The sequence below is a fragment of the Melospiza georgiana genome, chromosome 2, assembly GCF_028018845.1.
Source record: "Melospiza georgiana isolate bMelGeo1 chromosome 2, bMelGeo1.pri, whole genome shotgun sequence".
NCBI lineage: Eukaryota > Metazoa > Chordata > Aves > Passeriformes > Passerellidae > Melospiza > Melospiza georgiana.
In genome coordinates this window covers 31,878,149-31,905,874 of record NC_080431.1, presented here as the reverse complement: position 1 = coordinate 31,905,874, position 27,726 = coordinate 31,878,149, and the positions used below count along the sequence as shown (strand labels likewise).

Here is a 27,726-nt window from a genome sequence, read left to right as displayed (position 1 = left end):
CCTAAATATATGAGGGAAATTGAATCTTCTGGAACAATTTCTAATATGTAGGCCTTTCTTTTGTTAGCTGCTGTCAGACACAAGTGGTAGGAGAAGAGTCCTTTTCTCAGAAATCCAGCTGCTTGTTGGTGTCCCCTACTTGGTGGTGGTGATGGTTGTGGGTCTTCTGATGGTAGGTGGCAGATGCACAGTGTTAACATCTTGAGGACCCAAGGCTCACATCACCTGGTATGTAACTTTTCTCAAACGTGAGTAGCAGTGGACTCTGGTTTCAGTCAAGCTACGTCAGGTTCTAGAAAGGAAGGAAATTTAAATCCTAGGAAACTGACATCAGCAAGATTTTTCCTCCTCTGTTTCTCTAGTTTCTATAGTTACTGAAGTATGCCTAGACAAAGGCACATATCTTAGTTACTTATTTGTAAGGGAAATAATTGTTGTGCAACATGTGCATCCTGAGCAAAGGTGTCTTCTGTGTTCCTCCTCTATGGTTAGGCTGTGTGGTGCCATTGATATTTTTAAATACAGAATTTCTACTTAAAAATCAAAGGCATCATATGAGCAAAGTTCCTAGTTTGGGTGACATGTAGCAGTTTTAAAGAGTGTTTTTTCTTTTGTTCTAATTCTGTGTTCTATAAAGAGCATGTAGAACAAGCGTGGTTTATGTTGTTTGTTATTAAAAGCAGTGAGCACTTTCTTTTAAATGTTATGAGACCTGGAAATGCTTTGTGCCTGGCTAAGCAATGTATTCACAGGCACGTTTTCCACAAGTATGTGTGTAAATAACGGTGGTGTTATTACAGTAAAGGGAGCAAAGACCTTAGGATCATAAATTTGCATGACATAATGATAAATAGTTTGCTCAAGAATGGTTGGAGTTTTAAGATGTAATTTTCGTTGATGATTTTTTTTTTTTTAAGTTTTGGCCCCTGAGAACCATAAAAATCTACAGTTCACATTGGTAAAAATCAAGACTAAAGGCAGTAATGATACAGCTGTCACAGACTGAGCATGGAAGGCTGAAGGAAAATGAATGCTTTCTGATTCAAGAGCTTTCAAGCTTGTTAAAATTAGATTAGATGCTTTCTTTAAAATGCTGCAAATCTGGTTTTGAGAAGAGAGCAGGCTTTTGCCTTTGATAGTTTTCAGCAAGATCAGAGGTAGAGCTTTCTGTTTAGTTCAGAGAATGTTAGAGCTCATGTCTGTTGCTTTTCCATGAGGCACTTAAAAATATTTGATTCGCTGAATCCTTGTATTTCTCCTTTCCCGCTAAAAAGATCACCTGGGCCCACTAACAAAAGTATATAAGCTTGGCAGTGTTCACTTACCCAGCCCTTTCCTGATTTCTGTGTGTGCACATACATAGATTTTTTTAAAATAAATCTCAATTGTAAAAATTAATTTTTAAGATTGGCAGTGCTGGGGACTTCATTCTCATTTTTGTCATTTGTTTAATACCTTTTAAAAAGAAACACTTTTTGTTTCATTGTATGCACTGTTTTGTCAGCATGTACCTCTCTGGGAGAAAAAGCCTTTTCAATGTTTTGTCTATCCTCAAAGCATGGTATATCTTCTGTTCCTTGCATTGTTTGGAGCACTGTCTCAATGTCCTTTTACTGCAGAAATGCCTATTTTGTATTTGGAGTACCTGATTCCTCCTGTTACAGTGATCCTGCCTCACGGAGCACTCCTCGCCTCAGAATTAATGGAAACCCTCACCAGGTTGTGACTCTCAGGCTGAGAAACCACACCATGCTGGGGAGCAAAAGAGAAGAGGGGAGCGAGGGGAGCAGGTCTCTTTTCCAGGGCATTTGGGCTTCACTGAGCACAGTCAGTGCCCTTCATTCCTAATGAAGGCTGCACGCAGCAATCCAGGCTGTGTGCTCGTAAGCAGGATCACTGCACTCCTGGGGAGGTGTCTTGCTGGAATGGACAGTAGCTGTGGCATTAGCTTACATGGGGGCTGAAGGTTTCCAATTCTGTTGTGGCACTGAGTCGTGTTGGTTTAAAGGCAAACAAAGGCAAACTAACCCTAAGCCTGGGTACAAGAGGAAAACCTTCTCTAGGTCGCTCTATTTCTGTCTGGAGAGATCAAGGCTAGACAAAGGGCTGATGCCCAGTGACCTTGCATTCTCCCCAGACTGTAATGCTCACTCTTTGTTCTTAACATGGGAGGAGACCCTGATGTAGGCCAACAGCAGTTACTGTCTGATTTCACACTCACTGCTGTCTAATACTGCAGCACACCAATAAAGCATGGACCTTTACCAGCTGGAGAGGCTGCTGGCTACTAAACCAACACCAAGCCTGATGAGACTATAAGCATGTCAAGCCATTTAACTGTGTATGCATGGAATTAATTTCTTTATTATTATTATTATTTTTCGTTTCACCTGTACCTGAAGGCTTTTACTCATTCTAACTGGTATTTTGCTGTAAAACTGTCACTGGTTTATTTGTTCTGTCCAATTGCTGGCTGTTGCTTTGTCCTAAATATGAGGAAATTGGTTCCTTGAGAAGGTGCACCATTTTCCCAAATTCTGCTCACTGCCGTGGGCGTGCATTTTGCAGCTGTGACATCAAAGTGAACCTTTCTTCCTCGCAAGATCCTCTTCAAGCCAGGCAGAGTTAGTAGTTGTGTGACATTGGATTTCTTCACAAGTTTGTTTTTAATTCCTGTTTCTCCTCAAAATCTTTGGTATTGCATTCAGGGATGTTTGTACATTAATTTACAGCTGTTGTGTAACTGCTTTTCAAACTAACAAACTGTATCCACTGCTCCAGCTTGATTCATGTAATGGGGAAGAGAAGTGCAGCTTGATGAACTGGTTCCCCTCAAGCTTTTCTGGAAGTCAGTGGGATTTTTTTCTTACATTGAGGGAGAGCAGAGCAGAATCTCTATCCCATAACTCTTCAGCAGCATGACTGTGCCTGGTTCACAGCTGGGGAGAGAAGGGATGGACACCATTATCGAACTCTTCTTCAATCTGAGGTGATTGATCTGATCACTTTAGTGATTGGTGAAGTGCATATGAAAACTTCTGCTGCTTCATCTGGTGCTATCTCTCCCCCATGCCACATATCTTTTCTGACCAAAACATTTAGATGCACATTAGAGCTATGCAACCACTCTGAAAATGGAAAATTAAGCTTGACTGTGTGGCCACAGCAGTGGCAGCTCTGTCTGATACTTTCTTATTAAAGAGCCTTCATAAGTGATATGCTTAGTAATGACAAGGAGAAAGGGGAAACAACTTGGGTTTCATCTGCCAGACTGGAGGTTAGAAAACACTGATCAGACATTTAAGTTGAGTTGATGGGATGTGGATGTCACAAACCTCCCCTGACTGCACAGCAAGCCACAGAGTAGGAGTAAGAGAGAATAAGCCCTGCAACATTCCAGGTATTGAGAAAGGTGCTTTTCTGGCTCTTAATATGTTTTTAATTTCTAATAGTAATAATAACAACCTTGAGAACAGTAAAACTCTCAAGAGTTGACTTGATGATGACTTAAGCGGTATATGAAGTTTTCCAGCAGAATTTCAGTCACCTTTAATAATGTTTTCTCTCACTTTCCATAATTGAGTCATTATCACTTCTCAGTACTCCACAGAAAAGAAGCATTCCCATGGGCATCTTAACACTTCTGTACTCTTCCTCTCTGTTAAAAAAACACCGTGTATGAATGGGAACTGTTCCTTTTGAAGTAGATGCAGAACACTAAATGGCCTGAGTTTGTTATTCTGCAGTTTCAGGAAAAAAGGAATGGAGGAGGATTATCTTCAGGATACACTGAGTCCCATTTGTCTCCCTCACAAAGAGGGGAGCTCCCCTGTTAGGTTAGTTTCTAACCAGGGATTTCAAGTCATCTCATGCTGCCTGTGTAGTCAACAAAGAGGCAGCAGGCAGTTCAGGCCACCTATGGTGTGAATTGACCTCTGGGAGAGACTTGCCTCATCATGTGGAAAGTACTGATTTTAACTGGTTTTCCTTTGATATGAGCCATGCTTACAGCAGTGTCACTCAGCCCAACACTCCATGGGCACCACCCTCAGCCCCTGTGGGTTCACAGCTGTGTGTGACAGGAGCCAGGAGTATCCAGGGTACAGTGAGTGGGATGGATTGCCTCTGGTGGCCGAGGGCAGAGCCCAGACTGTCCCTTTGGCAGGGCAGCCACAGCTTGCCAGCACTCTGTGCCTTCCTGCCCCCAAACTGCAGCAAGCAACTGATGTGTATTTTGACAAGGGTGTAGCTGTTAAGTATTTGATTCTAGCTGCTGGCTTCTATTTGTGTAGCACATGGAATACGTATGTTGGTTGGGAGAGATTTGAGACACGTGTAAAGCCAGGAGGGTAACCCATACTTTCATGCCCTGTGGCCATGTAAAATGCCATTGTCGTTTCATAGATGTTTTCCCCCAAGTTAGATTTCAATCTGTCTTGAATAGATTTCACTTAAGTTTTGCTTCTTTTGTTACCTTCACTACTGCAGCACTTTTCTCTGGTGTCAGTGGAACTAAGAATCACTCCAGATATTTTGGCATTAATGGTAAAATCTGGCATGCCATGGTAAAGTGCATTCTCATTATTTGCCAGTGTCATCAACCAGTGTTGGTTTCTCTTCTTAAACCCATACTTAGAAAATAATTAAAGCACATGCTTAATAATTCCTACCCACTCCTCCAATGATGTAATTTTAGTGTACACTTAAATAATCCTCAGATAAACATTCTTTTGTGCTTTTTCTCTTGATTTGTGTGTATACAGCTGACTCCATTAAATTTGAAAGATGGCCCAATTCTGAATCTAAATAAAAATCACTTGAAGTATGAGCAAAGACAATTCCATGTTACCAGCTGCAAACCATTTAGGCCTCCAGTGTGCAGTAGCATTTGCTATCTGGCAAATGATATGCTAACAATCGCTTGTCAATCCATGAATCCTTTAGGGCAAATTGTAAGGGATTTCAGTACCTTGTAAATAGGATTGGTCTTCTCCCTTCTGCTTCTGTTTATATTCTGCAGTGTGTAGTTGATGAGTAGAGCCTGTATGAATATACTCTTCTGTGGCAGGAGAGCAGATGAAACACTTTGTTAATTCAGGTTATTTATTCCTCACCTCTGTGAAAAAGAGAAAGTGGCTTTGCAGCACTGCCATGACCCATCAGCATGACACATGTCCTGATTGGTGATGGGGGAGGGAAGAACCTCCATTTTCATTTCTTCATGGCTTACTGATTTTTTCACACCAAAACGAACTTGTTTCCCACATTTCCCAGAGCAACATCCAGTGTGTTGATATCTGTGGCTGTGTTGGTTGTAATTAGGCCCCAGAATGTACTAATGCAAGGACATTTTGAGGTCCTCTCATAATGCAGCCACTTTCTTATAACTAGTTTCAATTTTCACTTGTTCAGTGTATTGGCAGGTGGGGTCTGACTGAGCTCTTGCTTGCAGGTGCTGGTGGTTGGGTTTGGTCTCTGCTCCTGCCCACATTGGTACTAAAAGGGAGGATGCAGCATTTCAGCTTGCTGCAAAATAACTTTGAGAATGTCAGTGGTGCATTGGCATGCAGAGTCTTTCATCAGTTGGGTGTGTACACAGTGCTGTGAGCCACCAGGCACATTTTTTGTGATACTTTCCGTAATACTTTTCCCAGGTTAATGTCTTCCAACTGTAAGATAGGGTGTCTTTCTAATTCATTGTCCTTTTGATATTTTGTAGTTTGAAATACTTGAGTTGTACTGATAAAAGTTACAGTACATCAGAGCTTAGTTTTAGGATTATAGATAGGTAGATAGATATGTGAATATATCTATATCTTTCTATCACAGATAGGTGCTATTTAACTCCTAGACTGCAATGCTGTGAACTTCTCACAGAGGTGCAAATCATTTATTTGCTGTCATATGACAGGCATAGTGCCAGAATTTCTTTGTTTCCACGTTTGAGGTGATATCACTTTTCTTATGTCTTTTGTAATGTAGTTAAGTACTTTTAACCTTACAACCTTGCTATTAATCTGTTTCACTATTTCTCAATGATGAATTCCATTTCTTTGGAAAATACTGTATACAGTTGTGTGCTAGTGTCAATAAAATTGACATTTGTGTAACAAGCTGTGGCATTTTCTCAAATTTCACTGAACATTGATTTAGTGTGAAACTGTTGGTAAATCCTTTCTTGCTAGCTGTAATAATACAGACCTTTATTTCAAAGATAAATACTGCTTTGACTTTGATTTTTAATAGGCTACATAACTGTCATGATTACGTAAACTGATAACTGTGCTGTTTTTTCCTTCTCTTTTCAAAGGAATGATTTATAAACGTGAACTGCTTTGGAACTGGAAAACATTCATGTTCTAGCAATAAAGCTTGAGTTCTTCCAGAAAATAAATAGGTTCTACTACCGGCCTAATCATATTTATTTTTTATTACATTTACTGGAGTATCTCAGCTGTGTTTTTTTTAGCAACAGGAACTTTTACCTATCATAATTTAGGGAGGACATAATCACATGATAGTAAATTGTATTTGACCCTATTTATACACGGTGATGTATGTGCTTTACATTTCATCTTAGACAGCCTGTTGGCTGTGGTAGTCAAGAGCTTGTCACATTTTTTTTGGTTGGATTTTAATGTATGATGCCAAAATGGCACAGACTGTAAATGTTCTTCCACATGACAGATTCTTCTTCTAAAACAGGTTTAGATTGTCAGATGTATGGAGGAGGGGATTATTGGGAGAAGACTGGGCATTTTTGGCAAACTTTCTTTCTGTGCAGTCATTAATCTGGCTGCCTCCCAGAAGACAAAATTTGCTAATTTCAGTAATTTAATCTAGTGTATATGAATCCATGGAAGTGTAACTAATTGTCTAATTCTTTAATATTTTTAATCCAAAATGAAATGGGATTTTATATCTGTGAAAATCTGAAATTGTCATGCTTTGTGCATTAAAAGTATTGCTTTTCTTATGTAAATGTAATGCTAGCATTTCCATCCCAAACAATCAGAGGAGCATGGAAAGACCTACAAGGTATAATATACATCCTCGTGTTGTGTGTAGAAGTTGGGGAACTAGTAGTTTTCTCCCTTCATGTTAGATCTGACTGATCTTAGCAGCAACATTTCTGTAGAAAGTCATCCTTTTTCTCTAGACCTCAACTAGTTAAATTTGTACTAACTTGTCCTGTAGTTCCCTATGAAGTACTGATTTGAGTGTTTGAAGTTCTACCTTGCTGGCAAGAATGGCACTCCTGGAACAATTACTGTATTGTTGTATTTATTCTCTTTCTATAGAGTGGATTGCAATGGTGAAATGTTTTATATTAAGTTTATGTTTAGAATCATAGAATGGCCTGGGTTGGAAGGGACCTTTAAGACCTCCTAGCTCCAACCCCCCTGCCATGGGCAGGAGCACCTTTCATTAGACCAGGTTATTTAGAGCTCCATGCAGGCTGGCCTTGAGCACTGCCAGGGCTGGGACAGCCACAGCTTCCTGAGCAAGCTGTTCTAGTGCCTCATCCCTCCCACAGTAAAGAACTGCAGCTCAGTCATCTGTGCCTTGATTCCTTCCCTACAGAGACACTAATTTCAGCCAGTTTTATCAGCTAAAAGACACTTAACAGTCCCATGGTGAATGCAAGTGGATGCAGTTCCTCTGGCTTCAAGGCCATTTGGGCTAGTTTGAGGACCCTGGTGGCTGTGTCTTGTAGCATAATTTCACATACTGCAATTTAAGATTATAACTCCTTGTGGTACTTTCTTGAGAAAGCTTGTCCTAATTGATTTCTCTTTTGTCATTTTTCTTAGCAGGTTCTCTGACTGGCAGCCCTCACCTTTCAGAGCTTTCCATCAATTCCCAAGGAGGACCATCAGTGGCCAATATGACTTTATCTCCAAACTTGAGCCCTGATGCCAAGCAGTCATCTCCCTTGGTCAGCCCTTTGCTGAATGACCCGTCATGCATCAGGGCTGATGATGAGGAAGAGGTCAAAAGAAAGGTAAGGTGAATGAAGTTGGCCTTGTCTCTCTTCTCTTTGATGTGTTGTGATAAATCTGGGTTGTTCCTGTTGCTCCTGAGGTTCCAGGGAACCTCAGGACCTTGTTTGGATGAGGTCTCCTATAAATCTGAACTTGCTTTTAAGGAGTGGAGTTTGTTGTAACAAAACAGTCAGCTCCATTGTCTCACTGGAGAGAAAATTTCCAGGTGACAGAACGAAAAGGAGCAGTGTTGAGCCTGTTGTGGGAATATCCAACCCAGGCTCTCCAGTCTGTCTCTGCTGGGAGCACCACTGGGAATATCTGGGTGTGGGAGTAGAAAATGCTCTCTTTGAGCCACAGCCTGCAGCAATCAGCTGGGAGTGCTTGGCTCAGACCCATCATTGCAGCAAAACCATAAGGAAGCAACACATCCAAAACTGATTTCTGAAGATAAAGTGTTTGTGTGAGCTGGGCTGTTCTGGGTGCCTGCTGGCTCATTCCTCCACTGCTGCTAGGTGAGAGAGCTTCCTCTTGTCCTTCTGTAGCTAGTTTTTTCTCCTTGTCTTGGAGCATCTCAGGAGGCAAAAAGAAACTCTGATGGCTTTGCTGGGAAGTGGGAGTTTGTGTAAGGAAGATCTCTTTTCCCACTGTGCATATTTAGCAAGATGTGTGAAGGAAATTTGAGAAGAAGAAAATCTGAGACTCGGTTAATGGAGCCAGGACTCTGTGTGCCAGTCCAAGACAGAGCAGCCAGTGACTGTGTGCACCAGCTGATGATGGTTCCCTGGGGATGCATCCTGACTGGGAAATGCCCACACAGACTCCCTGGGCAGGGCATTCACAGTGTTTGCACTGCATCATTTGTCTTCGGGGAGAAAACAAAGGAAAAATATCTATGGAAGTTTTTTTCTTAATTTTTACTTCCTAAGCAACACAGAGGAAGATCAGCTGGGTTCCTTTGGCTCTTCAGAATTAAGAAATTTTAAATCTGTAGCCTAATCTAAAATCCTTCCCCTCTCCCACTGTTAGATTATCCAGCCAAGAAAATCTTACAGGTTTGAATTTTTTTCAGAAGTATTTTTCCTGTGGATTACCATCCTGATGACAAAACTTAACAATAATCAGACACAGATTTTTGTTGTTTTGTCAAATTTTACACTTGATTTAAATGGTCATTTATCCTGCAAAGGATTTTTTCATGAACTTCACAACATGTCCTGCTCCAGAAATAAACTGAAAGGAACATCAGCACCCCAAAGCAGTAGAAATCATCTTGGCAGAAAAAGAAGTCTCTCAAAAACCCACAGAAAGTCCTTGTTCTCTTGTGTTTGCAAGGAAGGGTTGCTTTTAGGGCTTCAGGGCTTAGGAACATGCAAGGATGAGTCACAGCACAACCACAAGCAAGGGTCACTGGTTTGTAACTCTCTCTGTGATTTATTATCTACATTTTTTTTCTCCATAAAAGCAGAGGAAAACCTAATGTGCTTGCAATTCACAGAGGTTCCCAACTGAGAAGGCTTACTTCATTGCTAAGGAAGTGGCCACCACGGAGCGAACATACCTGAAGGACCTTGAAGTCATCACATCGGTATGTTTGCTTGAGCCTGACTCACAGAACACGTGAAGCTCTGGGCAGGGGGAGAGTTTCCTCTGCTCCATTTAACATCCTCGTGCTGCTGTTACATTCTGCACTGAGGTTACTCTTTGCTGTGCAGGGCAGTTCTCCTCCAGGGAGGAAGTAACACGAGAATCAGAGAGCAGAGGTTTGCTCTGTGGTTAGTAACATGCACTAAGGAACTGTATCAGGTTGAGGAACTTGGGACACACTTCACTTATATTTTCTTGCTCTCATGCTTTGTGGTTATAATTACTAAAAATGCCTGTGGGTTTTCAATGACTTCTCTTAAAACTGAAGCAGCTCCTTAGGGGCACAGATAAATGTTTTCTGCCGTATTAAATGCCCTCCATTTCACATGAAATATTGCAGAATACCTGTTTGAATGCCTCTGATTTTTCAGAAATTGAAACTGTGTGTTAAATGAGTCATTCATCTGTAGCATCTGATCAGAGTGTGATTGTTAAAATCACCAAGGCAAATAGCTGCCATCTTTGCACACACAGCAACAGTCTTATTTCACTTCCGTGAATAATGTGTGCAAGATCTGCTCTGAAATAATCATTTTTCTGTGAATGGCACTGGGTCCAAACCCCTTCATGGCATTTTGGCCAGCTCCAGACCTCTCAGCTCTTAAATCACCCAGTGAGGTGCATTGCCCACTCCTGTGTTGAGTGTTGTGGTGAGGAGGACATGCTTCAGGGGAGAGTGTTGGGACCAGCTGGGAACCAGGGACACACTTTCTCCTCAGCTGCTTCTCTGTTCCAGGATCCCACGTGAGAGATGCAGCTGATCACACCCCAGCTTAGACAGAGCCAGTACAGCATGGTTTTTACAGGCAGCAGGGTAGCTGTGGCCTCACTGCTCCTTACCCTTGCTTTTTGGGAAGCCAGCCTGCTGAGAGAAGAGGCCAGGTTCTGTGGGACAGTTCTGCAGTCATTGCTGTAGTCTCAACAGCAGATATGCTGTTCTCATCTAGTGTTTCACCCAGTGGCAGCAGAAACAAAAAGTTGTAACTCTTCAGAGCTAAAGCCCATTTTCCACCCCATCCTCTCATTCTTGTGGCAGGCAGATTTGAATTTGCTGGATCACAAAGAGGGATGGGCCTGGTGGTTAGCATGCAGTTGTATCAGCTGTGCTCCACAAATGACTGGCCCAGGAGGCCACTGAAAATGAACAAGGAGCCAGCATAGCTGGAAAAGGAACAACTGCTGTGCATGAATTTTGAGACTTGGTAGATGAGCTTCAACTTTAGTTCTGCTTGGTGCTGAGATAAAGCAGGGGAGAGGGAAGCTTGGGAGGGATCTCTTTTTATCCCAGCTCTGGCTCAGCTCCAGCTGATGCAGTGTCAAGCAGGACTGCTCTAACAGTGTTCTGTGGTCCCAGCAGCCTTCTAGGCACTGCTGGAAGTCAACCACGGATAGCTGGAACCCCTCAGGGCAGTGAGGAGTGAGCAGTGTTACCCTGTGGAAGACAATAGGCATTACTGCCTTGGCAAGCTGCCTAGTCCTATGGTCTTGTGTCACCCATAGTCTGTTAGGGTGAAATAAAGAGAATTTGGAGCAAGGCTGAGCAGGAGCCTGTTTCAGTCCTTACAGTGCCTGTCACTGCCACTCCAGTTTTGTGATAGCAGTGTCTTCCACTTGCTCACTTTGCCAAGTGATGTCCTCTGTGTGCACACAGCAGCAGGGCCATGGGTGCTCACTGAGCCAACTCCTGCCAAAGGCATTTCAGACCAAACTCAGCAAAAAGAAAATGCAGAGCATATTTTTTTTCACTTTTACTGAATTGTTTACAAGTATTGTAATGCTCTTTCTCCTGCACCTGCAGCATTTGCAAATTCAGTTTGTATTGACTAACCAGTTTGGGTTTGAAAAGAATTTTCAAGTTTTGATCAGTGATGGCAAAAGGGAAGGGAGTTCCTTTTTCAGCTGTGCAGGGTCTGATCTCTGATAAGAGCACCAGTTCAGCACACAGGAATGTCAGGGATAGTCTGGGTTGTGTTCCTAGTGCCAGATAAATAAGATCCTTGCTTAGCTGTTAGGAGTATTTGGGTTAGGTACATAAAGACAGAAAATGATCATACCTTCTGCATTCCACCCACTGATAATTTTGCTTCTTTTTTTCCTTTGTAGTGGTTTCAGAGTGCAGTGAGTAAAGAGGATTGCATGCCTGAAACACTGAAAAATCTAATTTTCTCCAACTTCGAACCTTTGCACAAATTTCACACTGGTTTTCTCAAGGAAATTGAGCAGAGACTTGCTCTGTGGTAAGACTGTTGATTGTTATTTATCTGTAGTCTTTCGTGCTGTTTAGCATTTTTGCATTCCCTTTTTGCTAACTCCTTGTGATCTACTGTAAGGCTTAATGTGTGAAAGTCACAGATGTTGGTTATTAACAGACAGGGTTTATTGAATCATGCTTTGTTCATGTTTACTTGACAAACTCTGTTGTTCAGATATCTCAGTTACAGACATATGCAAATGAGATCATAATTCTGGCTGAAGCTTTCCCTTGCCAAATGTCAGTGTTTCTACATGGCAGCTCCTTTGAAGATCATGCTGCAAGCAAGGCTTATCAGTAATAAAGAGGGAAAGGCAAAGGACCAGGTTCTGTTTCTGTCAAAATAGGTACAGGCTGGGAGGATTTCACAGAGCAGCTTCTCATTCTGCAGCATCACAGCTGTGACACTCACAGGACCTACAGTGCTCTCTACAAATTGAAGGAGTGTTGGAAGAGGACACTGGGCTTGAAAATTATCTATTCCTAACACAATACTGACAGTAAAACATGGCATTTTTTACAAATAGCTATGAAGTGAATAATTCTTCCCTGGCAAGGCTCTTAATTCATTTGACCACTGAAATCTTAGCAGAGGCAGCAGCATAAGCAGAAGCCTTCTACTTGCTCTGATTAGACCTGTCTGGACTAGATTGTCCTGCTCTGTGTAGGCATTTTTTGTAACTTATCTTTGTTCTAGGAGCTGAGCTTTTCCCTTCTCAGTTAGAAAAGTGCCAATGAAAATCACGTGAAAGCAGAGCAGGCAGACCTAATGGGTGTTAATCAGTTTAATTAAGACGGGTGCCTCTTTAACTAATGAATCAAAACAAAAGCAAAAACACAGTCTCAGAGTGTGTGAGTTTAACTCTTGTGATGTATTGAGATAATTTAATGGGGGCACAGCACAGACCAGTGCTGTCCAAACCCACCCTGCACAGCTGCAGAACTAGCAGGTGTTTTCTGGGAGGAGGGGAATGTGGTACTGCCTCTTAGAGCTGACATCCTCACCCAGGACTTGGGTTGGCTCCTAGTATTTTATATATAAATAGATATATATAGATATATGTATATATTTCTATATGTTTTTATATATAATAACTAATATAGTTACTCCTAAGAAATGTTCTGCACAGCCTCCCTGCCTGTATCACTCTTTTTTTCATTGGGCTGCTGCTGGTGTTGATTGCACTGCCCTAAGCAGCATTTATTACAGGTTCTCCAAGAAGGCTCTTTAGGATGTTATAAAATACTCATTGTTTCTTCAACTTTGGTGTAGGATTAACAGTAGTTGGAGTTAATCCCCCACTAGCTGGGGTTAAGGTGTGTGGTGAGAAAAGGGAGATTTATGCAGTTAGTAAAGGCCGAGTTCTGCTCTCTGTCAGACCAGTCTGATCTGGCTGGGTGCTGACTCCTGGGCAGATGCTGAAATAGAGATATCCCCTATATCCTTCTGGTGACATTAGAGGTGGATGCAAACCTCCTGTTCAGGTGTGATGCTTTGCAAAAATTGGATAATGCTGCACTTCCAGCCTACTGTGGAAAGGTGACATTTTGATAAGTGGAGGGAAGGATGTTAAAAGAAAGAAAAAGTATTTAGACTTCTAGACTTTCCTTGGTTTTTACTTTGTTTCTCCTTTTCAGCTAGCTTATTTTAGAGCTGAGTAGACCTTCTAATTTTCAGCTTCTCCATAAAGTTTTACAGAGTGGTAAACCTAATTTTAAAGCTTCTAAATACCATATTTTAACTGCACTTACCCAGTGATTTAAAGTGCTGATCTGCTACAAAGTTACTTTGCAATCCAAATTTATGCCGAAATATTCTGCTGAGGTAACTGTGTCCCAGCTGGGCACCTCGTTCTGATTTTGTCAGCTCAGCTATTGCATGTCCTTCCACAGTTAGTGTAAGGCCACTGGGGTTTCTCTGCTGGCTGCTCTGAACCACTTGACAGAAGAGCAGCCACGTTCCTGCATTGTTTTCAGCCTGGATGCACCTCATGTAATACCCCTGCTGTAGACAGTGATGGTTGTAAAGTTCTGCAAGATTTGAGTGTGTGCCTTGGGAAGGAGGCAGCCCTGCTGACAGGTATTATTGTGGAGGTGTTGATGTTTCTATATAATGCCACAGATGCTGAGATAAGCCACAAGCAATAAACTCTGTCCTATAGAGATTAGTGTTTAATTAAAGAGTGAGAGACAAAATTAAACAGCCCCTCAGCATCCCCAAGAAACTGGTGGCAGTGTGGTAGGGAATTCCTTCAGCAGCACATTCAAGGTCACTTAGCTCAGTGCCAGATTGGTGCCTCTCTCTTTGGCCCCAGGAGTTTTTAAGGCAGAGGGCTCTGGCTGCGTTCACAGCTCAGGACAGGTCACCCCCAGCTGCCCAGCAAATCAATCATGGGCCTGGCTGGGCACAGCTGCAGGCAGGTGTGGGCAGGATTCAAGCCAGCTCATTTAAATCTGACTCTTCCATGTCAGCTCTTAAATTTCCAGGCAGGTGGATGGAGGAGGAAGGTCCTGAGACCTGAGCTTGTTCTGCATTTGTCAGAGGGTAACGTGTCCTACAAAAAAAGGGCCTTTGAATGAAGGGGTTATGGACTTCATCAGGCTGCTGGAAACCCCTAGCTACCAACATGTGCTATGGGAGCTTGTGAGAGAGAGAGAGAGCCTCCTGCAACCAGTCCTCTGTGTTCCCTAGTGAGTAGGATGCTGGGTTTTATCCACTTAAAGTGCAGTTCAGCCTGCTCACTCTACATAGGCACAAGTGCAGTTCTCTAAGGTTTGTTTCAAACTTCATGCTGCATATTGGGAGATCTAACAGGAGGTCATTCCCTGCTCTCTTAGGCCTTGCATCATATTGAAGCTGCTGCTGATGCAAAAGAGCTGTGGTGAGAACAGGGCTCGGGGATAACAGTTGTTAGATGTCTCCATGCCTTTAATTTGTGAAAACATCTATAGACTTTTAGTATTTGGCTGGAGGAAGCTCAGGTTGTGTGCATTATTAAAAGCATTTCTGGCTTGCTTGAAGGCTTCTGAAGTGTTTGAATTTGCAATCAAGGGCAGGCTGTTTGCTACAGAACACCTTAATGGCCAGGATCCTTTTGACCTGGCTATGGATTCTGGCAGGTCTCATCTGTTTCTTTACACAGTTCACCGTTTTTCTCTTCAGTGCTGCATTTCCTAAGAGCAGCATGTCTCAGTGTCCAGAGCCTAGTGACAGCTTTTAGTAAGTATGACATAGATTGATACTGACACCAATAGTCAGCTGGAGAATATAGGCAGTCAGTGCATTTTTCTCAGCCAGAGTTTCTTTCTGGCCATGAAACTGAGAAGATTCCTGGTGGTTTTATTGCACAGCATCCTAAGATGTGTGTTACCATGTTCTGGGCCATGTTTCCAGCCCTGCCTGTGTTGTTGTAAGGCCAGCAAAGCATTCCATGAATCTCCTCAGTTGCCCCAGCTGTGCTGAGCTCTGGAGGCTGCCCATGTTCCTGTGAGCAAATGAAACACCCCACTGGAGGCTGTGTGGTTTGAGGAGAGGAAGGAGGACCTTTGGTGGATGCAGGCAGGCATGGGGCTTTGCCCCCTCACACAGGAAGGGAAGAGAAGAGGAGAAGAGCAGGAACAGCACACATCAGGCTGTTCAAGTGCCAGAAGAGCTGCATCTGGCACTTGGGCATCCAGATGCTGGTCCTGGCTGCCAGGACTCCTCAGCAAGGCTTTGGATGCAAGGCCAGGAGCTCCAAAGCCTTTTTGATGGGAGAAAATATGGGAGGCATATGTCAGTGACTTTAGGCTGGCTCCTGTTTGCCAAGACCAGGGATATTTTATGGCTAGGAGGAAGAGGTGTGGGCAGTGCAGGCCGAGTGTGACATACTTCATCAGCTTCTGGGTGGCTGAATCTGAGAAGTCAGTTTGGAGGAGTTGGGTTCTACTCCTCCTTTTACCTCAGCTGTTTAATAAGCTATTCATTTGGGCCACAAGCACCATTTTCCATCCAAATAATTGAGCTCATCTTTCCACACCCCATTAAATGTATTGCAAGTTTCCACACTGATTTCTTTAAATGAGGACAGAAAGTGGCAAATAGAGAACCATAAGTATCCCCCTTTTCTGACCACTGAACAGCAGGGAGAGCAGTGCTGAGGCAAGCCAGGATAGCTGTTTCTGCCCAAGGATGCCCTCATCAGGTAGTACAAATCTGTGTTTAGGGCTTTATCATGGGCTAGGAAAGAAAAGTGTTATGTACCTCCCAGAAGTGCAGGCAGACTCCTCTTCTCCCAGGGAAGCTGCTAGTTTGACTTGCAGATCTTTCTGAGGAAAGCTGCTGCTCAGTGTTACCAGATGGGAATGTGTGGCTGTAATTTGCAAGAAAAAGGGCTCTTAATCTTAGCATATGAAAGGAGAAGGCGCAATCAGGGTTTGTGGAAGCAAAATTGAAAACCTCTAATAAAAAAGCACTCAGGGAGGTGTAGGAAGATGAGCCAAATGTTGATTTATTAACCATTTTTTGTTTGAGAATACTTGTGCTGAGGAAGAGCAGCCTGACAGACAGTTTATATAAACAAGGCAGCAGTTCTTATCTGCCTCCTCAAAGGCAGCGTGCAGGCTGGGGAGGCACCAGGAGAGCACTTGCACAAGTGTCTCTGTCCTGTGTACAGAAATGAGGTGTGTGCTGCAGTACAAACCTCTGGGTTATGCTCTGCAGATCCCTGAGACCAGGACATTGAGAGGGGCTTGGTGCCAGCACACTGGGCTCGGTTTTGAGGAGAGTTTTCATTGCTGAAGTCACTTCTGGGTACCTCTGGGGATTGAAGCTGTGCTACGCCCAAATTAACTGGAAATGGTGGGAGAGAAGTAGCACATGCAGGATCTGTTAGTCAGAGGTGGAGCCATGCTGCATCAGTCCTGTGGCTCTCCCAGCAGGATATGCCCAGGGTCAGCTCTGAGGCTGTTCCACAGCAAGGTGTGTAATGCTCTTGCATTTACAGCCCATTTTCATGCAGTGCTGTTACTTGCTCAGATTCCTTACATTTAAAAGCATTGCTGATGCATGTTTGCTGTAGGTTGGGTTTCTCCCACAACAGGGGTAGCCATCCCGAAGTCTTTAAATGTATGCACACCCTCCAAAGGCTTGGTTTGACTCTGGGAAGCTCTGATGGCTTCAGCAGTGTGTTTCTTAGCCTCTGAGCAGCGTGTCATGCACCACTCACTGCTGAAAGTGCAGCTGCAGTGCTGGCTGAAATGGGCAGGGCAGTGAGAAGCAGGGTGTGAGCAAGGAAAGGGGTGTTTGCTTTTATTGGCTCTTCTTTTCCAATTACAAAACATGCCTCTTATTTAAAAGGCAGTTGTAATGAGAAATGTTTAAGGTATTTTTTAGTATTAGAACTTTAGTTAATAATGGAGTCATAAAGAACTTCAAAGTGTGTAGGTGTTCAAAGAACCAGCTATGTTATTCAGGAGGGAGTTCCTGAGTATGTAACACAAGGTCACACATTGTAAATATAATTTGTTACAATTGATTTATTATTATTTTGGCTGCAATTCAAGGGCTGCAATCAAAGACTTCTGTGTTTGCCTCAAAAAAATCTTTATTGAGATATCTTTCTCTTCTTTTTTGCCTTTCCACCATCCCCATTGAATACCTTCTGATTGAGGGTACGGGCTGACTTGAGATTTCCTTCTAGTATGTTTTCAATTGTATACACTAAAAACATCATGTAATTAGAAAATCTGACAGGGCTGCTTGTGTAATCCCTGTAAGTCCAGCTGGTGCCTGCTTGGAGTAATATATATAAGGTAGTGTCTGAATTTCTTGCCAGGTGTAAGCAAGTCTTCTCTTTTCTTGCTATTGTACACTTGCATTGTTGTAAAAAGGAAGGGACTACTTGGATAAAAATGGGAAATGATCTTACAACGACCAATAACATCCTCACTTTTTAACATCATTTTTAGTGGCTTCAGACCTCCCCACAATGTCAGTGGAGTCAGGGCACATTATGCATGGGGAAAGCTGCTCCTGCATCTTCTGTGGAGATGGGCACCATAAATCAGCTCCTGATGAAAAGCTGTGAGACCCTAGGCCCTGAGTTTTTTCCCTTGTCAGTGGCAGATAGATACCATGTTCAAACAGTGACCCGTGAAAACAAGGAGTAAGAAGAACAATTTAGCCATTGATGCACAACAACTGAGCAGCTTCTTCCCTCTCAGCAAGCTGAGTGTTGTTATTCAAAACATACACCACAGGGAGAACTCTCCTTTGTGCTCCCGTGCTTTGGGCTGTTGCAGCAGCAAGACATCATCTGATATGTCGTGTGTTTGGGTTTCATTTTTATATTCTGTGTATTTGGATGCTCTTTTCTTGGTGTTCCTTGTTTTCTTGGGATTTGCATGTTGAGGAGCTGGGGAAATGGCAGTGTAGCTTGGGGTTTGCTCTGGGGTGCCAGCATGGAGCTGGGGCAGAGTGGAGGTTGGGTTTTAGGAGGCAGATGGGGAGCTCTCATGTTCCCTCATGCCCAGTTTCAGCTCTCCCTGCCTCTCTGTCCACATCACAGCCTGCATGCCTGTGCACCATCTCCAGTGGGAAAATCATCTCCTTTACAAGGGAAATTCATTTGCCTGGAAATAAATAACTAAAGCAAGAAGAGTGTCTGGAACAAGGAGCAGTAGGCAGCCATCACATTTCTGTATTTTCTCCTAAGAAAAGCCAGGGTTTATTTCTTCCAGCAGGATGCATCTGTGTGCTGCACAGGTCATCTCTGTCAGCCTGGGCTGAGGGCTCTGGTAGCATTCAGCTCTTCACTGCTCAGCCAACAGCTGGAGCTGGCTGGGGCTGTTGCTTCTGGGGACCCCCTTCTCTCTGTCTCTGTCACTCTGCCAAGATGCAGAGTAAGTTTTGAAAGCCCTAGAAGTCTGTGGCTGATGCTGGTGAAGGGGAGACTATTCCTGATGTGGTGAGATGCTGTGCAAGCACTCGGTGCTGGTGGTGCTGAAGAGGGTCCAGCAGGTCAGCTTTTAGGAAATAAGGACTTGACTGTTCCATGAACAGCCCCCAGTTCCCATTAATTAGCTGGGAATAATTAAATCCCAGCTAATTAATTATTAGCTCTTGGAAGCACTCACTGTGACTTTGGTAGGCTTGGGCTCAGCCTCCAACAGGCAGCTAGTAGATAGGACATTTGCACTGTGCATTCCAGCCAATCTGTACTGTAGCCTTCAGATCAGAAAAGCTGTGGCTGTTTAGAAAAAACAGTCTGTGATGATGGACTTAATATTTATCTTGGCAGTAAGTAGATAACTCTACATTTCATACTCAAAAAGGTACAAAACTGCCAAAGTCCATTAGATTAAATCAAATGTAGACACATGGAAAGGGATCCAGGTAGTGCCAGAGAATGAGAGAATAACACATAAAGCAAGAATTCTTGTAGAGATAATTGCTGAATACCACACCACTGCTGGCAGCAGCACAATTTCATCTGGCTGTGACACTTCTGAGCTTGTGTGTAGAGGCCCAACATGAACCATTTGGGAGGGGATGCTGCCTGCTGGCTTCCTGGGTGCAGGGTGGCTTTCCCTTGCTCCCTGCCAGGGTGGGGCTGCTGCCTGGGGCTCCCGATGGTTCTGGTTTTCAGTCAGGAAATGGATCTGCACCACTTGGAGCAGAGTTTTAGTGGCTGGAAGGTTTTATTTACAACCTCTCAGGAAATCTCAGTGGAGGAGCTGCTGGATGGGTGTGTCATGGGGGGAGGGAGGATTGAGGAACAGCACAGAGTGAAGATGATTTGACAGTCAGAGGCTTCCTGAAGACAGAATCTGTACTTTCAGTTTAGACATTGCTCGGGCATGATTTGACTATGGCAGTGTTTATATGAGATAACAGTTTTGCAAAACAGTGATAGTAATTAAAATTACCACTGACACAACCCAACTTCCTACCCCAGTGTAACCTTTGGGTTCAGAAAAAAAGCCATTAAAAATCTTGTTGAGTACTGATTTTCCTTGCCTAAATAGGCATGTGAGTGTTAACACACTAGGAAAACACACAATAGGAAATTATTAAAGACAACCTATGAAACTGGGTGATGTTCAAATGAACATGGAGTTGTTTATCAATGGAGTCTCTTGGAGAGGGGAACAGTGCTTCTCCCCACACACCTAGTGATTTTCTTTTGACAGCATAGCTTGATTGGAACAGGTCTGTAACAGGTTCTTACAGTCATGATCTTTCCTCCTGTATTTTCAAAAAGCACATGTTTGGTTGTTTGGTTTCACTCAGAGCGTGGTATCCTTGCCTGTCTCACACATGGATTATTTAGATGCAGGAATATCTTTTTTATCAGGAGCAGTGTTGCTCCCAAGTGCTGCACTCATCAAAGTGCAGCTGGCTGGGTGGGAGGCAGCACTTTGCATTTGTAATACCATAAGTGAAGTACTGAATGGAAATTCCTGCCAATATGTAAACACTTATGAGTCAAAGCCAGATGCTGGATGGATTTTTTTTTTTTTTGGCCCCACTGTCCCTTGCACAAGCAGAAAACTCTTCAGAAGAAGAACACCCCCGGGTCCTGTTCTGGGGTTCAGCCATCGTATCTGAGCAGAATTAACCTCCTGCTCTAAGGTCACATATTCTCATGGGACTCTGATGCCTTCTTTTTCCCCAAACCATTTCCAGCCTTCTCTGGTGTGTTCAAAAATGCTAGCAATTTTCCTTAAAAGTCTAATCCTTCTGTTAAGTGCCTGCCCTCTCTGTTGTCAGAAGTGAAAGGCAGGCTGGGTGAAGGGTGTACTGTACCTGGGAATTACAGTCTGCCAGGAAGATTCCTCACAAGCTTCTGAGCAAAGGAGCACGGGGGTCAGGATTTTAAAAGAAATGAGCTATTGAGTTTCAGTGCTTATAAGTGATTATGCAGTTTTGTTGGATGACTGAAGTGTGTGGCATTTCTGTTGCTGACAGGGAAGGCCGCTCTAATGCTCACATTAAAGGAGATTACCAAAGAATCGGAGATGTTATGCTGAAGAACATTCAGAGTATGAAGGTAGGAATGATCCTATAACTGCTGAGCTTTGACACGGATTAACTTCAGTGTGCTTTTCATTTTCTTAGGATGTTGCCTCTTGTGCTGGTTTTGCCAATTCTAATCAAGGCTCATGCTATGAAAGTTTCCTTTGATGACGTAGCAAGCATTTGGTGGATTTCCCTGGGATTTCAGAATTGCAAGCTGATTTTAGATTGTCCACCCCCTTTCCTCCACTCTCCTAAAAACAGAAGCAGCAAACACAAAAGTTCAGGAGTATTTCATTTCCAGTTGTTTTTTCCTTCAAATAAGAGGGCAAAGCATTGGAATTTGTGTGGCTGAAGAGACTGCTCAAATGCTGAGTGTGCCTATTTTTTCATGCAAATATTCATGTTAAGATATTGCAGGATTAGTGACCATAAGCTGGATATTGATTTGACTTGGAAAAGTTGTATTTGTGCACTACAGTGCCAAGTTAGGTGAAAGGTTTTTGAATCATGAGAATAGTTGCCTCTGAAGCCTTTAAAACTAGAAGTAAAACTGCACATATGAACCATAAATCCAGGTGTAATGTTCGGCAGAATTTGCAAGTGTTCTTAGTCTGGCCAGAGCAGTATTCTCAATGCTCTGCGTTACTGGGAAAACAGCATGGAATGCAGGCACATGTGAAAGCTCTACAGGTGTGTACAGTGGGGATGTAAGCTCCCCTTGCTGTAATGCATCCACACCTCCAGGTGTGGGGCAGAACACGGCATTTCACCTTCAGTATGCGGCTCTGCGAGTGATATTGAACTCTCGATAAATCTTTCCTTGGGGATGGCCACTTGGGCATTCTGCAGTTAGTAAATGGAGCAGCCTCGAGTCCTTGGCTGGAGGAAAGGGCACTTTAATCATTACAGCTCTCCCGAGATGTTGGCTAGGACTCGCTTTGTCTTTCAAAAGGACGGAGAGAGACGCGGAGAGCGAAGTGACGCACAAGCGATTACACGGCAGAGCAAAAAAAGGGAGCACAGAAAGCTCCAGTTCCCATCCCCAACACAGCCAGCCTTGTCACCAATAAGGCAGCCTCACTCTCTCTCTCTCTGCACTGTACTTAGCCAGGAACTGCTTTTCCCCCTCAAGATGTAATTCACATGCATTGGAAGAAATGCAGGGGAGACTTTTCTGCCTCCATCTCTGCTCTCAAGAAGGATGCAGCTCTTCACAAACTGTTTTTAGAGTACCGGAGAGCTTCAGACAGACTTTGCTCTTGGTATCTTGCAACATTATATCGTGTCTCCTTTGCTGTCTGTTGGTCCTTCTGGGCCACTAGTTTAAGGGCAGTGTACAGTCCTCACTGTAACTTAGACCTGGCAGCGTGCTTTCCCTTTTCCCATTTTCCCTTTCCCATTACATTTGCTTTGAGATCCACCACCACTGATCAAATGATAGGTAAAGAGACAAAAGCCAGTTTAACTTAAAAGAACTGTGCAAGAAACAGAAATAAAGTTAGTAAAAACTGTACTTATTTATCATGAGACCTGTTAAAAGATCTGCAAACTGATGCTACGTGTTTAATTAATATAGGAAAGAAGTTAAGAAAAGTAATTAATGGGCAGTCTCTATGGCAGCCCAGAGGGTCTGCTGTGTCTTTTCCTGAGTTGCAGGCTTGTAAAATGAATATGCAGTGTGTGGAGGAAGCAGCTTGGCTCTAGGGAAGGTATGTTTCTGGTAAACATGTCACAAATCACAGGAGAGAGAGAGCTGACTGGAAATGTGTCAAAAAGCACAAACTTCAGATTAAGACAGAATTTCTTCTCAAGTCCATTCAATTTATGCATTCAGTTTCTTTTTGCCGCTGCTTAATATTCTACTATTTACTGGAAACCTTCAGTTGGCTGCTCAGAGAGGCTCTGTACATCCTGAAGAACCAGTTTACCTTTTTCAAACCACAACTAATTCCCTGTATAAATTGTTTAAAAAAATACTGCTGAATTGTTTTAAGGGGGAGTTGTGAATACCTGTGATACTGAGACCTAAATGGAATTATGTATTTAATGCAAACCTCATTCATTGCTGGTGTGCAGCTCCCCTGCTGCCACTGGGATTATTTAGAGACTGCACAAAGGAGAAGAGGATGTAGTCTAAGGATGTGGAGCTTGTAACATACCCATTTCTGTTGGGCAACACCTCTGGTTTTGTGTTTGTTGAGTTTCCCAAGAGATGCAACTTCTCATTAATAAGAGGAGAGCAGAAGCCAGAAGTCCATTTCCCTGCATCTCTGTTCTCCAAAATCACCAAAGGGCAACTGGGGCATCTAAATCCCTTCATCCTTTTAGAAAATCCCATTCACAATTTTTGGCTGTCTCTATTGCACCTACTTGCATGATCTGTGTTCATGTTATCTCCTTGCCTTTGGATTCCTCACTGATAAGAGAGTTTTGTTAAATTATGTGCTTTAGTTTTCCTGGGAATGCAGAGGGGGTGGGGGTGTCTACTTCAAATGAGTAATGCCTTTTCTCCTTGGCAAGTGAATATCAGAACCATTGTGTTGTACAGCAATTTTGTTTGCAAAATCCCCACTGCTGTGCTAGTTGGATGTGTTATTGGATTAGGTATGGGCTGAGTCACGTCTCTCAGTGATTGTTAAGAGCCTCCTCTTTTCTTTCATGCATAAAAGCAACTGACAATTCACCTGCGAAAGCACAATGAGATTTTAATGGAGCTGGAGAATGGGATCAGGAACTCCCGCAAGCTGGAGACCTTCTGCAGAGATTTCGAGCTACAGAAAGTCTGCTATTTGCCTCTCAATACCTTCCTCCTCAGGCCTTTGCACAGGCTTATGCACTACAAGCAGATCATGGAGAGGCTTTGCAAGCACTACCCTCCAAGCCACATGGACTTCAGGGATTCGAGAGGTAAGAAAGAGAAAAGGCATCAGTTCCTGGAGCAGGGAATGACATCAAAATCCATTAGAGGTGTATGGCTGGAGGAAAGGAAAACATGTTTTTAAGCCTACATAAAAAGAGGATTGAGTTGCAAAATCCACCACTCAGAGCACCATAAGCAGTAGGATTAACAGAAGGATTCTCTTCTATACACATTGTGCCACAGTCTGGGCAGGTGCTTGGAATAGAATTCTGCTGGGGGTTATTAAACACACAGAAATGACAGCAGGTTCGGGAAGCCTCTTGAACTGAAAACAGTTGGAAGGTTGGAGAGAACACAGGGAACATACCATATGTGCTTGTGTTGTTCCTAGCTTTCCCTAGAGATCCTCTAATAACACAAAATACTAGCCCAGGTGAACCCTTGGTCTGACCCAGTAGGGATGCTGTTATTATGTCTTTCAGTGTTATTTGTCTTCTTTTCCAAGAATACAGTTTGCTCTGTTATCATTTCCGTGATTTGTTTCAGGAGCTCAAAGCAGCCGGCATGGGTTGATTTTGGATTTAGGGCTGGTTTTTTTTTTCAAACATGAAGAAATTGCCCTCCTGTAGCCTGAACTCACTGCCTGCCATTTCTTTCTGAGAGTTTGTTCTCCTTCCCCTTTGCATCCATCCCCCACACCTGTGTGTCCATTATCTTTGGTGCATTGGTGCAGATCCATGGAAGAACTCGGGCAGGGAGCAGTGCTCAGCACAACTGCTCCAGGCATAACATGTGAGCTGAGCTCCCTCAGATGCTGTGGGATGAGACTCCCAGCAGGCAGTGCAGGGAAGGCAGAGCTAACCTGACCTGTGGCAGTAGGAAATGCCACAGAGACCTGTGACACTGAGGGCTGTGTGACACTGGGGGGCTCTGTGACACGGGTGCTGGCCCAAATCTCTCTGCTCCCTGAATGATCTCAGAGAAGGCAGTGAGTAGTGCCTGCATGTCTTTCAGCCAAGGCTGGGGCGTGAGGATGATGTGTCCATTCTCCTCTCCCCAGATCTGTCCATTCTCCTCTCCCCAGAGAGTGTAGCAGGCTGATTCCTGCTTCACTTTTGAAGTGGATATGAACATAGGGTTCACAGGTGAAAATAAGACAACATGAGGACAGTGTGATTTAGAGACCCCATCACTCTGGGATCAGTTTCTTTACTAAGGTTTTGCAGACTCTTTTTAAAGGTCAGAGTCTAAAGGAAGCAAAAAAAAAGTTAATTTAATCCCAGAAGAGAGCATGTCTCCACTAGCAGGTGGGTGAACTGTGTACTGAGCAATGATGAAGGAAGGTGGAGCCACTGTTGCTGTTCATGGACTGTGGTTTTTTAACACAAATGGCTGTAGCTGCTCTCCTGGCACTGCCAGCCCATGTCTTTGGCCCATTCAGAGCCTGCCCACCCAGCCAGGTGTGCTCCCACACAGGATGGCACAGGGTGGTGTCCCTGGAGAGAATGGAGTAGAGCCATGATGTGACTCAGTGGTGTGCAGCCCTTTAGCTGTTCTCATTGATGGGACTGAGAACAAACCCCAAGATTGTATCATTTCAGGTGTTTGCCATCTGAAATGATGAAATAAGTGACACTGCCATTTCCTGCTCTTTTCAAATATGGACCTGACCCAATGTGCTGCGAGCAGGGGGGGAAATGCATTTTTTTGAAGCACAAAGAACATCCCTAGATTGATCAGAGTTGTAGGAATTTAAGTCCTTTATGAGAATCCATTTGTTGGTGCTCTGGATTGACCATACTCTTCTTATAAAGTTACTGTGGCTAAAACAGGGCAAATTTTTGGGAAATAGATTGTCTCTTTATCACAGCACTCCACCCCATCCACTGCATAAGATGATGTCCAGAGTTTGTGTGGGTTTTAGTCTGCCTGGGTAGCTTTATGCTGTAGAGGAGAGGAGTAGCACAAGAGGGCTCATGAGCTGGGTACTGCTGACAAAAGCCATATTTCTTCTTGAACATTCTTGTAAATTTTTAATGAGCACTTTATGGATTTGTCCATCTAGCTGCTTTGGCTGAGATTTCTGAAATGGTGGCTCAGCTCCATGGCAATATGATAAAGATGGAGAACTTCCAGAAGCTGCATGAACTGAAGAAAGACTTGATAGGCATGGACAATCTGGTGATCCCTGGAAGGGTGAGTAACAGAGTTGTGATTAAGATTTGATACCATTTCAAATCATTAGGTATGTTTTCAAAACCTGTTTATTAGGGGCACCTGTGAAATTGCCTTTCATCATTTGAACCTGTTTCTGTCACCAAAACCTCTCAGATGTAAACACAATAATGCCAAATGTCATCATTTAACCCCAGCCAGCAGCCAAGACCCACACAGCTGCTTGCTCACTGCCCCAACTGCAGGACCAGGTGGAGAGTCAGAAGGGTAAAAGCAATCAAGAGAAGTCATGGGTTGAGATAAAGACAGGCAAAGCAGAAGCCATGCACACAAGTAGAGCAAAACAAGGAATTAATTCACTGCTTGCCAAGAGCAGGCAGGTGTTCAGCCATCCAAGGTGAGCAGGGCAGGTGTAATGGGGACTTGGGAAGACAAACACCATCACCTCAAATGTTCCCCTTTCCTTCTTCATCCCCCCACTGTATACACTGAGCACGATGTCACATGGTCTGGAATGTCCCTTTGGTCAGTTTGAGTCACCTGTCCTGGCTGTGACTCCTCCCAGGTTCACATGTACCTCCAGCTCCCTCACCAGTGTGGCTGTAGGGAAAGCAGAAAAGGCTTTGGCTCTGTGTAAGCCCTGCTCAGCAATAACAAAAACATCTCTTTATCATCAACCCTGTGTTCAGCTACTTGTGCCCAGCACAAATCCAGAACACAGCCCCATACCAGCCATGATGAAGAAATTAATTCTACCCCAGCCAAAACCAGCACACCATAGAAAACAGCACCTTTAAAGCAGGAAAAGGCAATCCTCTGTATTAGCTTTTTATTGACTTTTAAAGTTTTGTCTTTTGTATAGATCTGGACTGTTTTAGGCAATTCCAAACATCTTTTATAACAGAGGCAGTAAAAGTGTAGCATTTATCACAGCATTCAGAGCCTGAGCAGTTGCACATGTCTTCTTCCTGCCCTTATTTTTTTTTCCCAGCCCCTGATGCTAGAGCTTGATAGATTAAAGGGGAGTAAGGCATTTGTGCTGGAAGAACTTCAGCCCTTTCACCATGCCTTGCTTTGAAACTCATGGCCCTGGGGAGGAGCAGTCTCTTCAGTCTAACTGTAACATTAGGCAATAATTTTTGAGACAATGTTGCCCTAAGTAAGCACTTTTAATTGTGCCATAAGAATACCAACATCTCCTTCTTACTTATCATGCCTTTTTAAAACCAAAAGCTCATTTCAGAACAAATGAGCCACACTGTAATATTTGTAGCCTTTTTTATTTTCTTAGGCACATGTATCTGTGTGTGCAAACTTGAGAGTTGTCTCTTGCTGAAGTAGTTTCCTTCCCAGTCCCTTGACTTTTGCGTGTAATACACAAAACCAGAGCTTGCAACGAGTTTGATGTGCCATTGGGAAGGCAGTGCTGAGCACAGGTATTTCTGCATTTGTGGCTGTTCCCCACTCCCTCCCTTTACCTTTTCCCTGTCTCCAAGCAGCTGCCACAGCTCATGTTTCTTTCTAGTGATCCACAGACTGTTCACATCCTTGGCAAGTCCCTCAGGACATTTCACAGCCTCTGCATCTCTCTATCACATGAAATTAAATGCTGTCATCGGGTGTTTTCTGCTACCCTAGTCTATTTAAAGTCTGAGCAGTCTTCCTGTCCTAGGAAGTTCAAGGAAGAGGCAGATGGGGGGCAGAAGTTGTTTCCCTGCCAAGACAAGAAGCATTGGCCACCACGCTCTGGCACATGCCCAGGCTGTTGCTGCTTCCAGCCCTTGGCTGTTCTTCTGGCTCTGACTCA

General features: G+C 43.5%; 1 protein-coding gene across 5 annotated transcripts in view; it reads left to right on the top strand.

Moving 5' to 3' along the window:
* The window catches only part of FARP1 (FERM, ARH/RhoGEF and pleckstrin domain protein 1), a 201,519-nt gene that overhangs the window by 161,878 nt on the left and 11,915 nt on the right, over positions 1–27,726 (top strand). For 3 of the 5 annotated variants that reach the window (XM_058019153.1, XM_058019149.1, XM_058019150.1), the window contains exons 14-19: positions 7,815–8,005; positions 9,484–9,573; positions 11,736–11,869; positions 20,834–20,915; positions 23,554–23,791; positions 25,810–25,940. In XM_058019153.1, coding sequence (XP_057875136.1) covers positions 7,815–8,005; positions 9,484–9,573; positions 11,736–11,869; positions 20,834–20,915; positions 23,554–23,791; positions 25,810–25,940 — 866 coding nt within the window. The remainder of the gene's footprint in view (positions 1–7,814; positions 8,006–9,483; positions 9,574–11,735; positions 11,870–20,833; positions 20,916–23,553; positions 23,792–25,809; positions 25,941–27,726) is intronic. The other 2 variants (XM_058019154.1, XM_058019152.1) reach the window with 1 other exon arrangement.